The sequence below is a fragment of the Malaya genurostris genome, chromosome 3 (assembly GCF_030247185.1).
Source record: "Malaya genurostris strain Urasoe2022 chromosome 3, Malgen_1.1, whole genome shotgun sequence".
In the NCBI taxonomy this organism is placed as follows: Eukaryota; Metazoa; Arthropoda; class Insecta; order Diptera; family Culicidae; genus Malaya; species Malaya genurostris.
The window spans coordinates 202,181,190-202,198,408 of record NC_080572.1 but is presented as its reverse complement, the minus strand read 5'-3'; the positions used below and the strand labels follow the sequence as shown (position 1 = coordinate 202,198,408).

At 39.2% G+C, this 17,219-nt stretch overlaps 1 protein-coding gene across 7 annotated transcripts in view; it reads left to right on the top strand.

The window, feature by feature from the left end:
* The window catches only part of LOC131439196 (PTB domain-containing adapter protein ced-6), a 153,942-nt gene that overhangs the window by 123,779 nt on the left and 12,944 nt on the right, over nucleotides 1–17,219 (top strand). For 5 of the 7 annotated variants that reach the window (XM_058609930.1, XM_058609935.1, XM_058609934.1 and 2 more), the window contains 8 exons: nucleotides 1,228–1,581; nucleotides 1,648–1,812; nucleotides 1,874–2,142; nucleotides 11,101–11,348; nucleotides 11,397–11,509; nucleotides 11,577–11,862; nucleotides 11,930–12,051; nucleotides 12,185–12,838. In XM_058609930.1, the coding sequence (XP_058465913.1) occupies nucleotides 1,441–1,581; nucleotides 1,648–1,812; nucleotides 1,874–2,142; nucleotides 11,101–11,348; nucleotides 11,397–11,509; nucleotides 11,577–11,862; nucleotides 11,930–12,051; nucleotides 12,185–12,838 (1,998 nt within the window). In that variant the 5' untranslated portion in view covers nucleotides 1,228–1,440. Of the gene's footprint in view, nucleotides 1–1,227; nucleotides 1,582–1,647; nucleotides 1,813–1,873; nucleotides 2,143–11,100; nucleotides 11,349–11,396; nucleotides 11,510–11,576; nucleotides 11,863–11,929; nucleotides 12,052–12,184; nucleotides 12,839–17,219 lie in introns of those variants that run through there. The other 2 variants (XM_058609937.1, XM_058609936.1) reach the window with 2 other exon arrangements.

The window sequence follows — 17,219 nt, the reverse complement described above, 5'->3', positions numbered from 1 at the left end:
CATGAAAGGAGCGTCGTGATCCAATTGAAGCATGTAAAGATAAGTCATATCATTAACTTCATAGTTAATTTAGCTGAAGCTTACATTGATACAGATGCAAAATTTATTTTTACATGCTAGAAGATGTAATATTTTGTCGTCACCGAAGAATTTACGGTACTGTGTCTGCTTTCATCTGTAGCTCACTCAGTTTACCCCAGGGTAGTGCTTTGGGTTTTGGTTTCTTTAGCGTGTACGTTATTGTTTTGAAGAGAGTGTGATGTTTTTGTGTTATACACAGATAAAAATATTTTGTGAATTTACATTTATTTTCATGCACATATTTGGAGCAGGTAATTGAATGGAAAGTTAGATTACAAAACTAAGCGATTTGTAAATATACATCCTTGTTCAATGAAAAAGTAAATGCATTTCGTTTCAACTGACGTCTGTTTAATAGTACTATTGGTTTACATGTCGTGTAAGTTTCATCTTTTCTTTCTGTGTAAATATAGTTCTAGACAATATTGGGTTTGTCCTATCTACGAATCTGCCTGAATATTTTGAAATACATACAGTGTTGAGGATAAATGAAGTAAAAAGCACGTCACGTTTTGTCACGTCACGTTTTTCCTGAGTGAAAATTTAGAGATTTATTAATTTATATAAATGAAATAGTAATTATTAGATGACTAAAAGTTGAAAAAATAGTCTGATGCATTTTACTAATAAGCATCCACATTGACGGGAAAATTGTATTGATTTCGCATTGTAATCACTTCTAATGGTAATTTCACGATTCCAAAGCTTACGTGATGTAAATCACTCAGTAATTAATTTTTAAAAGCACATTCTACGCTTTAAAAATCGCTTTATTTCAAGTTAATTGACGTATGTTTTTCTACAAGAGTAGGTGTAGTAGTGATTGGAAAGCTTGTTAGCATTGTTACAAAACCGTTATAAAACCGAATGTATAGCTAATTGAAAAGTATTTGGACATTTCGTTTGGTTACCTGTTGAATTCGAGTAATTTTACGAATTATGTATAAAAAATCACTTCTTAATTTTTAGCAACAATTTAATAACAAAGTAGGCACGTCTACGTTGAATTTTGTCGTATTTCGAGAATCAGAATTTCCCGCTGGCAACTCTGGTCAGAACGATGCAGCATCTGTTTTGTACCAATTGAGACCTAACTCAGCACTAAAACTATTGTTTCGACTTATCATATTCTCATTCTACTTTCAGACATCGAGTGGATCAAGCAGAATCGGCAGTAGAGCAGTGATCGACGTGCTTTCGTTCGCCAGTTACCACAAATAGTAGAATTTGCTAAACCACCGTCAAAGAACCACAGTCGAAATAGGTAATCCGGATCGACGCGATTTTCGTAGTGTTCGTAGGGCCATCGAATCGATCGGGAAACCAAATCGACCGGCAATCGGGCACAACGGCGCAACGATGGCGTCCACGCTGATGTTCTGGAACAAGCAGAACTCCAACAGTCAAAACGGGAACGATGCCAAGAACACAAAGAACGGTCGCAATTGGCTGCATGCTCCCGACGTACTGGTGAACGGTCATGTTGCTTATCTAGTCAAAGTGAGTGCGGTTTGGTCTTATTGTGTTGATTAATTTTGATTGTATGTATTGTCTGTTCCCTTTTAGTTCCTCGGAAGCACACCAGTCGAGCAAGCGAAAGGAATCGAAGTGGTGAAAGAAGCCATTCGGAGGTTACAGTTCACACAGCAGATGAAAAAGGCGGAAGGTGGCAGTAACGTCAAAACGAAGAAGGTCGAGATCACCGTTAGCGTTGATGGTGTAGCGATACAGGTACTTTATGGAAACATACAAATTCACCACGATTTCTAATACGCAATACACAACCTCGTAGGAACCCCGAACCCAGACGATTTTGCATCAGTTCCCGCTGCATAAAATCTCGTACTGTGCCGACGAAAAGGGCGTTAAAAAATTCTTTAGCTTCATCGCAAAAACCGGCACCGGGGCGTCAACGCAATCTCTCAGTACCGCCAGTGACGATACGCATTCGTCTCACTCAGCCGATCAGGATGGCCAGCACGAGTGTTTTGTGTTTATCTCGAACAAACTGGCGTCGGACATTACGCTTACGATCGGGCAGGCATTCGATCTAGCTTACAGGTGAGTGTTTGGTTTCGTTGTTATGAGAGAGGCTGGCACTGATTAGCATATTGGACATCAGCTGAAATTGAATAACATTTGTTTGAATAGATTAGATCTGTTGAGTGATCTTTCATATCGAGAAGTTTAACTCCTAAACGAGGTCTTTAGTAATGTATGTATTTTGTTTTGCATTCTGCAGTACAGAGTTGGATTTTTTTTGTTCGTCTCATTATTGCACCGATCCATTTGCGTGTATGAGCACTGACACTAACTCTTCAAACCAATTCATTCGATTTTCACCACTAAAAATCGATTGTTTGCTTATGTAAATTGACCCACGAAATTACTTGGTATCATCAAATTAGGACCTATGCAGAGTACCTTTGATGCGAGTTGACATTTATTTCATACACACATAAAGTAACGGCTTCCTATTTCATCTGAGCTCCTATTTCCATCTGATTCCTTCATCTCATAACTTTGAACATGAATCATATCTTACAACGTACCTGAACCAAAGTGTGAAATGTTTTAAAATGTTTATGTAAGCTATTGTCACACTTTTCCATTGAAACAAATGGTTTAAAATCCTTCAGTGATCGTTTTTTTTTCATTTAAAATAAACTCTCTGTTCAATTTAATAAAAAAATTTGTCTCAAGTTTTACAGTTCGTCGTGTTTCTGAATATTTACTAATCGATTCGTCTCAAAACATGATCACTATTTCACATAATTACACCATTATTGAATATTGGTTGACTTCATAATTAGTAATGTTTACTTGCCACTTGTTTATTTTGAACGATTTGAAACTTCTACAATTACCAGACAAACAATAAAAGTCTTCAAAAATATGAGATGAATTTTTTGCCTTTCTCATATAGAAAGGTTATGCAATCACTGTGAAAACCGACTTTTGAACCGAGGCCCGGAGGGCCGAGTGTCATATACCATTCGACTCAGTTCGTCGAGTACGCAAAATGTGTGTGTGTGTGTGTGTGTGTGTGTGTGTGTGTGTGTGTGTGTGTGTGTGTGTGTGTGTGTGTGTGTGTGTGTGTGTGTGTATGTGCGTATGTGTGTATGTAACGTTTTTTTGCACTAACTTTTCTCGGAGATGGCTGAACCGATTTTCACAAACTTAGGTTCAAATGAAAGGTTCTGTAGTCCCATGCGTTATTCCTGAATTTCAACCGGATCCGACTTCCGGATCCGGAAATATAGGGTAAAGTGTGTTAAAAATATTACACCATCAATTGATAGTTTTTATCAGTAGACGATCAAACAAATCTATTTCGGTTATTCTTTTAAGAATCGAAGAAAAATAATTTTGAAGAATACCACAGTATTATATATGATAGTATGATTGATATGAGAAAGGCATCATTACACCACTAGGTGGATTAAAACAGGTTTTTTTTTACTTAATTCACTTGATCGCGCTTTGTTTTCATCTCATTTGGTATCGCAAAGGTTGCCAAGTTTTCTCATAATGTTATGAAAAATAGTTTTTTTTCCTTACATTATCATCAACAAATAATTTTTGGTATTCGTGACATTAGTTAATTAAACTAATATAATAATAAAATATTATTGATATTTATATTTCAATAAGACTGTTTTTGCTTTGAATATTACCAGAAAGAGCATGCCAAATACCAATGGAATAACCATTGTGGCAATTCTTGTAGCACTGGTTTCGTTCTCATATATGTCAACATAACGCCATTAAGTGTATGTGTGTTTCGTCGGCTGTTCATCTGATATTTTCATATTTTTGAAAGGGCCATTCCAGGTTACCATTACAGTAAAATTTTTAATATAAAACGGAAACGACACAATAAGTCGAAATGATTCTAAACTGGTTTTAAACATATTGTGTGTTGTCTCACAGTTGACATTAGGCCTCTTTAAGAAGAATTGAACCTAAGAGTGTAATAGTGCAACATTTTGTTTTGATTGCTATTGCCATTACTAAATAATAGGCCAACGATAGGATGAATGAAAATCCATTGAGATGAAATTAGGAGTAGAGCAGTGAACATATCATAAGTGTTTTTATCAATTTTATGAATATTAGTTTAATGTGAATCAATTCTCAATGTGGAGCAAGGCAAATGAAGCAGAAATATGAAATAGTTATAGTGATTTTAGTGGCAGTATCAGGTTTTTGATGCAATGTCCTTACCATTGAGATGAAATAGGGAGCCGTTGTACCATTATTTGTATTTGTATTTGTATTTAGATGCATCGGACATCTTATATTCCCCAAAGAAACCCCGCTTGATGGTCAGCTAGGACATATCTCGAATTACTTAAATTATTGAACAAACAGTTGCGAAATTCATTCAGACTCCATTCTGTTTTTCTGAATATAATTCAAACCTATTTGTATTATTTAATTGTGTGTCAGAATGTTCGATGTAGAAAACGTGTCAGTTTTATTCGTAGTCACGTCATCCAGTTGAGAACGGAATAAAACGCTTCAAAAGATTCAGATAAAATTCTTGAAGTTATCTTTAAGCGGTCTTCTTGGATTAGTAGTACAGGGTCCGGCACTCGAAGTGTAACCAATTAAAAATGCCATAAATTCAGTTTGGAAAATTACTTTTACCTAATTCAAAGTACAAAATGTGTAAAAATAATAGAAAATTCAGAATCAATTCACTTTTGCTCGATATGACCACCTTTTCCCTTGACTATGGCCTTGAGACGGTCGAAAAACGAATCGCAAGCTGCCCGAATGTGACTTGCAGGTGTATTTTGGCCCACTCGCGGACAATAACTTTTTTCAGCGCCTCGAGACTGGTGTATCTTTTAGTTCGGACTTTGCTCTCCAAAATGGCCCAAAGAGAATAATCCATTGGATTCGCATCTGGTGAATTCGAGAGCCATTGTGTGGACGTGATGAAGTTCGGAACGTTGTTTTTCATCCATTCTTGGTTCACTCGAGCTTTGTGAGACGGTGCCGAGTCCTGCTGAAACGTCCATGGTCTGCCACCGAAATGTTTGTCTGCCCACGGCTTCAAAGCAACCTCCAGAATACTTTCCTGATAATATGTCGCATTTACCTTGACGCCAGGCTCGAAGGTCTGAAGTTTGTTACTCTTCGAGTGCCGGACCCTGTATAAATGATGTCTCGGACTCACCTATACCGAATTATGAGATGCAATAGTATCAAAAATAAACTCAAGATAGGCTGACCTGCAATTCTGCATGTATCGTTTGAATAGGAATCCTCGATGAACTCGGTTAACCTTCAGTTTCAGTTCAGTTTATTTTCTTCAAAACAACAAGCGCCTGATCGCTACACGCGTTGTAACTATGACAATGTTCAGTCATGTGTTAATCAGTTCAGCAAAACTTCATTCAATTCAATTGAAACTGAATATGGAACACATTGACGATCTCTCTAATGCAGTAAAATTCACTCTCTGACACACACAATGTTTGCTGACGGCCCGAACGAGCAGCATTCAGTTTATCACTCATTTCTCTTCAACCGAGGCTCAGTTTAATTAACGTCAGTTGATCTCTTGAAGTAATAAAATATCTCTTTCAATAGTGTGAGAGTGGACTTCAAATGAGGTTCATGTAAACATTCGAATTGGATAATAGATGAAAGACTAATCAGATAACTGAAATGTCAATCACAGAATACACATAAATTAATTGTTTCCTCCTTTAGTTTTCATTTTTAATACTTTACTCCATTTATAACTCTATTCGTTCGAATTTGCTTACTACCAAGAGCGAAGGCGTTGAAGCAGGTAGACTACTCGGCACTCGAAACTGAGCAAGCAAAACTTCAAATGACTAGGTACGATTATTCAACTGACGATGAATTCTGGGAGCTTCACTTGAAAATGGCAGCAAAAGTCAAATGAATTAGTAGGAATATGCTGACGGTCAGCGGTCTTATATTATTCGATTGAAAATGAAATTTTACCGCACTGGTGTTAATAACAACCGGTTACAATACAGGGTCCGCCATGTAACTTTTTTTTAAACTATTGCACAAACGGTTCATCCGATTTCAAATTTATTTTTTCATATTTAAGTACAATCCTTCCGGTTAATTTTGGAATATCAGGTGTACAACTTTGCTTCCGCCGATTTCCGATAGGTGGCTGTACCGGCTGAGGCTGGTCAAAATACATACATGATAATGCCTTTAAAGTGAGTGTGTACAGTGCCTAACGAATTGTCATCGCCGTTTCAGTGACAGTTGTTTTTGTTTTCGTATTATTCTCGGTCGAAAATGTCTGTTTATGTGCCCAATTCTCGCTATTTGCTGGAAGTTTTACTTTTCTGTTACAATTCGAAAAAAATGCAGCTGAAGCGCATCGAATGCTCTCAGAAACTTACGGTGATGCTGCTCTGAGTAAAAGAACGTATCGGGAGTGATTTTCAACGTTTTAAAAATGGTGATTTCGATGTGGAAGACAAAAGTGGTGGTGGAAGAGAAAAAACCTTCAAAGATGAACAACTAGAAGCATTGCTTGATGAAGATTCGTGCCAAACCCAAGAAGAGCTTGCCGAATCGTTGGGAGTGAGTCAACAAGCCATTTCAAAACTTCTCAAGGCCCTAGGCATGATTCAGAAAGAAGGAAACTAGGTGCCGTGCGAGTTGAAACCGAGGGACATCGAGCGCCGTCTATTTGTATGTGAGCAACTGCTTGAAAGACAAAATCGTAAGGGGTCGAATCGTAACCGATGATGAAAAGTGGGTTCGATACGATAATCCTAAACGCAGAAAATCATGGAAAAAAAGCCCGGGCATGCTACTTCGTCGAAGGCAAAACCGAATATTCACGGCGCCAAGGTTATCATTTGAATTTGGTGGGATCAACTCGGTGTGATTTACTACGAGCTCTTAAAACCGGGTGAAACCATCACAGGAGATCGCTACCGAACGCAACTGATGCGCCTTAGTCACGCGCTAAAAGAAAAGCGGTCACAATATCAAGAGTGACATGACAAAGTCATCCTCCAACACGACAATGCTCGGCCTCACGTCGCAAAAGTGGTCAAAAAGTACCTGGAAACGCTGAAATGGGAAGTCTTGCCCCACCTGCCGTATTCCCCAGATGTCGCCCCTTCGGACTTTCACTTATTCCGTTCGATGGCACACGGCCTGACAGATCAACATTTTCAATCCTTCGAAAAGTTGGAAAAATGGATTGCTTCATGAATAGCGTCAAAAGAGGACGCCGGGATCCGAAAATTTTCGGAAAGATGGAAGAAAGTTATAGCTAGCGACGGACAATACTTTGAATAATACATCTGTAAGCACTTTTTCGCAATAAAGCTTTAAATTTTGGGAAAAAACGGCGGAAGCAAAGTTGTACACCTGATATAATTTCATTCAAATGGCTGCCTCGGCTGGCCTTGCAGTACGCCATACGGTCGGTCCAGTTTTTTAGTAGCTTTTCGATTGTATGCAGCTTTATTTCAGCTATGGCTGCACGAATGTTGTCCTTCAAGGCTTGAATTGTCTCTGGCTTGTCCACATAACACTTATCTTTGACAGCCCGCCAAAGGTAATAGTCTAACGGCGTCAAATCACAGCTTGGAGGCGGCCAAACGACATCCGAATTTCGACTGATAATTCGATCTTCGAAGACTGTGCGCAGAAGATCGATCGTAGCGTTGGCTGTGTGGCACGGAGCGCCGTCTTGTTGGAACCAAATGGTGTCCAAGTCTTCCTCTTCAAGTAACGGGAACAACCAATCGCTAATCATGGCGCGGTAGCGCTCGCCATTGACCGTGGCGGCGGCTCCTGCCTCATTTTCGAAAAAAATGACCCAATGATGCCACCAGATCAAAATCCGCACCAAACCGTCACTCTCTGAGGATACATCGGCTTCTCCATGATAACGTGCGGGTTTTCCGTCCCCCAGATGCGACAATTTTGCTTATTAACATACCCGCCGAGATGAAAATGTGCCTCATCCGAGAAGATGATTTTTTAGCAAAAATCGGCGTTTTCAAGCTGATTTTCAAAGTAAAACTGCATTATTTTCACTAAGGTTACCAATGGTGAAATAATCGTTAGTTAAAAAAAAATTCAGATGGCGGACCCTGTATATAGAAAATTGCAGCCTAAATCAATATAAGTTACTGAATATTTTGTAATTCACATGCTTCAGCGTTTATGTCACATATTCGGCATCATTTCTCTTGACATTTACATACATACATATATTTGCTCTACATCACATTTAGGATAACACATAATCAACAATAGTACGTCACAATACTCGGTTTGTGGCTGCCGCTCTCCATCCTCGATCACACCCAATGTTAGTCAGATTACGTTCTACCGGGTTCACCCATCTTGCCCGCTGTGCTCCCCGCCTTTTTGTTCCAAACGGATTTGTGGCAAATACCAGTTTAGCAGGGTTGTTTTCCGGCATTCTTGCAACATGCCCTGCCCACCGTATTCTTCCGGCTTTGGCCACTTTCTGGATGCTGGGTTCGCCGTAGAGTGCAGCGAGCTCGTAGTTCATTTTTCACTACCACACGCCGTTCTCCTGCACACCTCCGAAGATCGTCCTTAGCACGCGTCGCTCGAAAACTTCGTGTCCGTAGAGGATCACCGGTCTTATGAGCATTTTGTACCTAATACATTTCGTGCGGAGGTGAATCTTTTTTGACCGCTGATTCTTTTGAATCCCGTAGTAGCCACGACTTCCACTGATGATGCGTCTTCGTATTTCACGACTCACATTGTTGTCAGCCGTTAGTAAGGATGCGAGGAAAACAAATTCTTCCACTACCTCGAAGGTATCCCCGTCTATCGTGACATTACTTCCTAGACGTATTCTGTCGTGCTCGGTTCCGCCTACTAGCATGTACTTTGTTTTCGACGCCTTCACCACCAATCCAACCATTGCTGCTTCGCGTTTCAGTCGAGTGTACAACTCTGCCACTCTGCCATGTCATCCGCAAATCACACAAATTGACAGGATCTCGTGAAAATCGTACCCCGACATGGCTCTATGCGGTCCATGGTTCTATGCGGTCGGTATTCACGGCATTTTTGGAGGATTTACCACACGGTGAAGATCTGGTCCGTTGGCGATCGGCCATCGACGAAGCCGGCTTGTTAACTTCCTAAGAACTCATTCGTTTTAGGTGATATACGATGGAATGCAGATGATCTGGAATAGCACTTTGTAGGCGGCATTCAGAATTGTGATCGCTTGGAAGTTCTCTTTTTGCGTTCCAAATGCTCGCCTTTCTTGTGGATGAGCCAAATTACTCATTCCTTCCACTCCTCCGGTAGCTGTTCGGTCTTTTCCTGACTATTAATCGGTGCAAACACGTGGCTAACTTTTCTGGGCCCATGTTTATGAGTTCAGATGCGATACCATCCTTACCAGCTGCTCTGTTGGTTTGAGCTGGTGCATGGCATCCTTAACTTAACATTTACGTTGCCTTTATATATGGGAAGAACGATGCTAACCTAAAAATACGTTTTATCGATTACGTCACTTATACCATTATATCTCCGGAATCAGAAGCCACAGCCATTTCTTCGAACTTGATCAATAGCTCAGTAGAAGCCTTCAAACAAGTTAAAATCGGTTGAGCTATCTTTGACAAAACTGCGCGGTAAAAAACTCGTTGAAAGACTGAGCGACAAAACAATCTTCGAAAGGTGCACAAACATACATACACCGACATTTTTCGATCTCGTCGAGCTGAGTCGATTGGTATAAAACATTATGGGTCTTCGAGGCTTCGTTCGAAAGTCGGTTTTCCCAGCAATTCTAATACCTTTTCTATAGAGAAAGGCAAAAAGCATTTCATGAGATTCATAATAACTGATCAGATTCAAATATTTCCCAAAGTCATCTGGAAGACTCACGCTATATTCAGTTCATCGACCACTGCGGATTGCCAGCTATAGGCTGAATTCTCGAGAATCGACAACATCGTTCCTAAGATGTGCCTTCGTTAATGCCCAAAATTCCTCAATTGGTCGAAGTTGTGGACAATTTGGTGGATTAATGTTTTTTGGGACGAAAGTGACATTTTTGGTAGTATACCATTCTACCGTTGATTTCGAGTAGTGGCAAGAAGCAAGATCTAGCCAGAAGAAGGATCCTTGTGGCTTCAAATCATGGGTAGAAGTTATTTTTGTAAACATTTCTTTATGTATATTTCGCTGTTCATTGAAGCAGTGGTGATGAAGGGTTTCGAAATCTTACCGCAGCTACAAATTGTTTGCCAGACCATAACTTTCTTACCAAATTTTTCGACTTCAATCGATGTCTCGGACTGGTTTAACACTTGCCCTTCTCGCACCGTCTAATATTTTGGTCCCGGCAAGGATTTTTAATCGAGTTTCACGTAGGTTTCGTCGTCCATGATTATGCAGTTCAAATGTACAGCAAGAATCGTATTGTACAGCTTTCGAATCCTCGGCCTGGTCGATGTTTCTTGTTTCGGACTACGTTTTGGTTGTTTCTGCTTCTTATAGGTTCGAAGATTCAAACGTTCTTTAGCACAAAGAACATTTGACTTCAAAGCGCCCACTTTTTTGGCCACATCGCGAACTGAAACCTTCTTCTTTTGCTCGAACGCCTTCAGTATACGTTTATCCAACTGAGGGTTAGCAGGACCATTTGTTCACAATTTTTCGACGTTGTTCTGCTGAAAGTCCACGCATTTCGAAATAAACTAATGAAAACGAATAAATAACTGCGCAAGTGGTTAGAGAAGAGTGTAAACAACTGGACTCAGCCATAAAAATTGACAGATTCTGAACCATTGCGAAATGGCAGCGATTTTTGGTTGCGTCCATACTTTCTGGGACAATCTTTAACTGCCACAGTTTAACTAAGTAAAAAAATTTGTTAAAAAATTACGAAAAAATTAAGAATGTGAATAAAAGCATCAAATCCGTCTATAATATATGAAATTGCATAATTATATTCAACACTTTTTCTAATGATCTTTTTCTCAATAGACGCTACGTGAATGACAGTGGCAAAACAGTGGAAACATCGAAGTTGCAAACCCAGAACAAACAGCTGGAGAACACGGTTTCCGCGTACCGTCAACGCCTGAAGGACCTCTCGGAGCTAGTGTCGAAGCCGGACTTGGACAAACTGCTGCTGAGGCTTGGACTCCGTGATATCTACGATGTGCCAGCGTTGGAAAACGGCCTCGATAGCCACATGGCCACAGTCAATGGCAGTAAGACGCCGGATCTGGGTGAGTTGAAACTGCAATTGATTTCGGCTCTACTTGATGAGTAAACAGTCAATCTTTCAGGCATCGATGTGTCGTTACCAAACAATGATGATCAACTGTTGATCGAAACATCACCGAAGCACTTTGCTCCACTCGTTCCACCCCGGAATATACAAAATCAGGTTTGAGAAGTATTCCTATTGGTTACCGATTGCACTGATTGTACTGTATTGTATCTTGTTCCAACAGATCAACAGCACACTGGAAGCATTCAAACCTTCAGTCGGAACAAAGATGGAAGGTTTGCTTTTAAATTCCGACTCGGATAGTGATTTTGATCCGCGTGCTCCGGACAATGACAGTCCTTCGATTGGTGGAAACAAAATCAGCAATGATCTGTTCGGATTTGAACCACCGAAGCAAAGCATAGGCCAACAGCTGTTTACTAGCAGCAGTAGCAGCAACCATAACAGTTTCACCAACGGAAACAATGGCAGCAACGGATGCGGTGCTCCCACAAGTCCTCCTCCAATTCGTAAGTGTTTGTATGGACTTTTGCCGGCTTTGAAACCAGATAAATGGGATTTCTTTTCTGTTTTCAGTGGCTCCTCCTCCACAGAAATCTGCCCCACGAAGGACAACCTCAGTTAACCAGAACAGTGGTACGGCTATCAACGGTAACGGATATCAGGATTTGTTCGGGTCGGCACCTTTCAATCCACAGGTATACGAATTTGTGTAATTTTTATCATTTTTATTTTAAGTAGAAAAGCATGCTTTCTAAACGTAACCAAAATAGAAAAAATAAGCATGCCACATTGTTTGCATTTTTAAACCCATTTGGAACCTTCATACAGGACACTGCCATCGACAATTCCTTCGCAGTAAATGGTCATTCCACTGCTATTTCTTTCACGGATGAGATCGAAAACTTTGCTGATAGCTCGTCCAAAGTGGACGAAGTACTATCGTTGAACAAAGCTTTTTACAATTATTCATCGGTTCCAACGGCTACTAATTCGCTTTCGAACCCATTTGCTACATTAACTGCCCCTGCTCAAAATATCCAAAGAACCAACCCACTAGATGTAACCAAACAGAATGCCACGTTGTACGATGGGTTCCAGACCGGCCACAGCAACGTTGAAACGCGCACCGGTAGTACTTCACCGAACATTAATTCCGGTACTAACTATACCATCCAACAGTCACAACAATCGGCAAAGCATGCAAATTCGAATTCTACGCACGCGGAACTATCTGATTCGGAAGCTCTTTTTGAAAACTTTGCTTTATCGGCTTTTAATGAATTCAAGAGAGATTTAAGCAACTCCACCAATCGCCAGAAGGGTGTCACAAACCGTGTTGAAACGAACGGAAAGCGAATGCCGACGTCGATGGTTAATAAAGATCTCAATGCCGGCGGCAAGAATACAGTCATTACCGCAAATCTCAACATTAATGGTTCACTATTGCTCGCTACTGGTCCTACATCACAGTTTACTCAAAAGGTAGTACAAACGTCGGTAGATCGATGAAAATGAATTCTTTACGAAGTCTACCGACGATTAGTGTTACATGTTTGTTTCGTCCGGCGTCCTTTTTGTATATGTACTCTCTTGTCGTATTGTAGTCTTTTGTCGTTAAAGTGTCTTGAATTGTGTCGTCATATTACCTGTTGCAATATGTGATATAGTTTTTTTTACTATGTTCTTTGCAATTATCTTCTAAATATATGATATTCGTGCTTTAAAATCTATGATACCAAAAAAAAGTCGTGATACAACATTTGCTGTAATGCGGTATGAGCATTCCAACAAAAGTTGATTCTTAGTTGGAAGTTTTTGAGGAATAAAGCAATTGAAACATATGTTCAGTGTGGGCTTTGTTTCGACAATTTTGCATTATGTTAAACAATAGAAGGAAACCCTGTTTCTAACCACCTAATGGGACAATGACACCTTTCTCATATTACCACTAAAGAATCACTACCTGAATCGGCCAATATAAGCCAGAACTTGTTTTCGTTCGGCATACCATGAAGAACTTTGCAAATTTGATGATGAGTGTATTGCAAATAGCGATAACTTCACATCTGCGATTTATGTTGAACTGCTAGATGGCATTACAGTTTAACATAAAAATCGGTCAAACCCCAAATGAGAATATTTGTTTTTTGCATATTCGCTTTGCAGGAAAAAAATTGAAAAAGATATACAATCTGTTACATCTGTAAAGTAGAATGGTGTGATTTTTTTTTAAACACAGAGGTCAGTAGTGTCATTGGAGCAATGCGAGAATAAATCAGCTGACTCTTGTTTACAATTCAATCTCAGCATTTTTCCAAAACTAGTACCGAGTACGCTTCGTGCTTCAAAGCAGTTTTTCTGTTCTTGCGCCCGAAAAGTCACAAAATGACAAAGCTGATTCATTCTCGCATTGCATGAAGGACACTACTGACCTCTGTGTTAAAAAAATCACACTATTCCACTTTACCGATCGCAAGTAATCGTTACATGTTTATTTGTTTCTTATGATTCATCTGACATAGCTTGTCTTAATGAATAAAAATTAATGAAGTAAGTACACTAAAATAATTATCACGATACACAATATGAAAAAGGTCAAGTAGACATAACTATTCTCAATCATTGTGCAAGGCTCATGTGGGCTCCGAAGTGTTATGACATTTGCAATAATGGAATGGTTGATGAAACACACGGGACGACATATTAAAATCGAAATACTGGAAAAAACTCGTTGAATCTCGTACAGACTGAGCGAAAAGGTTCGTGCTGTCCATAAACCGTATTTCTTGATTCCAGGAGCAGAAAGTTGCGTTGACGAAGTGATTTTTCCGGTGCGTAGAGACTTAACCGCATTAGCAAAGGTGGGCTGTCAATATCCTCCAAAAGCAGTTTAGCAGCAAATGCAGGGTTGTTACGGTCGCGCGGATTTCGCGGTTTTTGCGGAATTCGCGATTTTCGCGGATTCGGCGCGGTTTCTGCTAAGATTTTGATTTGGATTTTGCGCAAATTTCAAAAAACATCATTTCACATTTGTGAATCATTTGTTCGAATAAAAAAATTCTTTGCTTGCCTGCAAAGCTGTGTTTTGAAGCTTGTGAGTTTTATGAAACCCCAAAAAATTAGGGATGGGCCAACGTTTCAGCAATTGGTCGAGCTGGCCGAACTGGTGAATTTTCACCTTGATAAAACCAAAATTGTCGATAAAGCAGTTCTAGCAAATGTTTTCATCAGTGAACAAAATTTCGATTTTATGCTCTCCGATCTTGAGTGGTACAAATTGCTATTTCAGCAGAGCTGTTACCAGGAATTACAAAAACGTTTCAATATATGTGATTGCGTTTTCCCATTCTAATGCGGAAATCGAGAGAAGATTTTCGCACTCAAAGATATTGATGTCAGATGGAAGATATCGTCTCAGTGAAAACACATTCAATAATGCAAATAACGTAATAAATGGAATGTTATTCTTCGATAATGTGGTCACAAATTTTGTGTGTGATGAAAATTGCAATCTTAAAACAAAATTTGCACGACAGGCTTACGAAGCGAAATTGGACAAGAAATGAAATGAAAAGGCTAAAGCGTTCATCTAGTGCTAGATCCAACGGGATTCTATTCGTGGTGATAAGAAATTGCTCTAATAGTTTGTTAGTTCATCTATCCAACATTTTCAATTGTTCTTTGCGTTCTATAATTTTTCCTGAAAAATAGAAGAATTCCTATGTCAACAAGGGCATAGTATCCAACTACCGTGGAATTGCTGATTTGTGCGCGAAGCTGTTTGAAATTATAGTTCTGGATTTTATAACACATAATTGCTCTGATTACATATCTGAGACCCAGCATGGATTCATGCCAAAGCGTTCAACTTCCACAAATTTAGTAACCTACACTGCCTTAATCATACGTTCTTTACAAGCACGACTACAAGTAGATTCTATACATACCGATTTCTCTGTTGCGTTCGAAAATATCAATCATCACATAACGATCTCCAAGTTAAATAGACTGGGATTTAGCGAATCATTTTTGAATTGGCTTCATTCATATCAACTGGTTATGAAATGATAGTGAAAATAGGAGACTGTACAACCTCACCATTTGCTTTTTCCTTTGGAGTTACTCGAGGAAGTCACCTAGAACCGTTTATATTTTAATTGTATCTCAACGATCCAAATGTTCCGATCAAGTGTATAAAACTATCGTTCGCCGATGACATTAAAATATTTCATATAATCAAATCTGCAGCTGACTCAGAGTTCCTACAAGAGCAGTTAGATAATTTAACTAATTGGTTTAACATCAACAAAATGGTTTTAAATGCCTCTAAATGCTCCATCATCTCTTTTAGTCGCAAGAAATCTGTATTCAAGTTCGACTATAATATTTCACAAACTGTTTTCGAACGCGTATCGTCTGTTAAGGACCTGTGTGGTCTCCTGCATTCCAAATTAAATGTTAAGGTGCACACAGAGTTTACTAACTCCAAAGCCTCTGAGCTATTTGGATTTATTTTACTAAAAAAATTTCTGATGTACATTGCTTGCAAGCTCTGTATTGCGCTTTAGTTCGTTCAAATCTCGAACATGCTGTTGTTATCTGGTCATCTTATTACCAAAACGATATCCAACGCATTGAAGCGATTCAACGCAAATTTGTCCGAATCGCTGTTTGACGTCTTCCATGGAGATATCCTTTAATTTTGTGGCAGACCTACTTCAGACGCGAATCGATTGCTCCGAGCTATTGCAATTATTACAATTAGACATTCGACGTCGTAATTTTCGAGCCTATTTTTTCTTCGGGCTCCCTATGCTAGAACTAATTATGAATATAACGAGTCCATTGCTAACATGTGTCGCATGTTTAACAAATGTTTCAATTCTTTCTACTTTCATTTATCACATAATGTTATCAAGAAATCGTTCCTCATGTCATTGTCTGATTAGATTTAGTTACTATAAAAGCACTAGATATAAGGAAATGTATCCTTTGGCTGATTGTAATCTCTTGATGCAAAAGATGAGGAGGTTTTATGCCTGCTGGAGAGCAAGTTTGATAGAAACTAACTGCAGTGGACTTTTTCCTGCTCCAAATAAAAGAATGCAAGATGAGGAGGAAAAGGAAGACATTCAGGGTAAATTGCAACCACAGAAGAAGGTGCTGTCTCAGAAAACATAAGCTAATCAGAAGGCGATAAATAATTGAAACTGAAATTAAAAAGTGTTAATCAGATCATCCTTTGTGGCTTACGTTAAAATTCTTCTTACCGAGGAAAAAAAGCTTGCCGAGTAATAATATGTTGTAGCTACAAAATGTCTTCACTGAAATCTGTTTAACTTCTTTCAAAATCACAATTGTAAGCCATTTGATTTTTAATTTAACATTTTCCGTACATCAGAGTATAAATTAACTAAGGTCGAAAAAGATGGAAAGTAAAAATGAAATCGTTTTCATGGGGTTTCTCAAAGTGACGTGTTGTATGCGGCCTTTTTTGTTGTGTTTATATGACAAACTTATGCAGATTTTTATATTTAAGTGGATTTTCAAGTTTTGCGAAAAGTATAACCTGCATAGAAATAGTGGTGTAATGCTTGGCTCGAATATCGCGCGTATTAGTTTTCTACTTCGCGCGGATTTTGCGCGTTTCAATATTCGACTTTGCGCGGATTTCGCGCATTCTGATTTTGAAATTTTTCGTAACAACCCTGCAAATGTAGCTTGAGCAATGATTCGTCGTGTTTCCAATGGCTCAAGATTCAATAGACGACATCGATCGGTATATGGCGGTAAGTTCATGGGGTCACGCCACGGTAGCAGGCGCAGAGCGTATCACACAAATTTTCGTTGAACAGCTTCAATC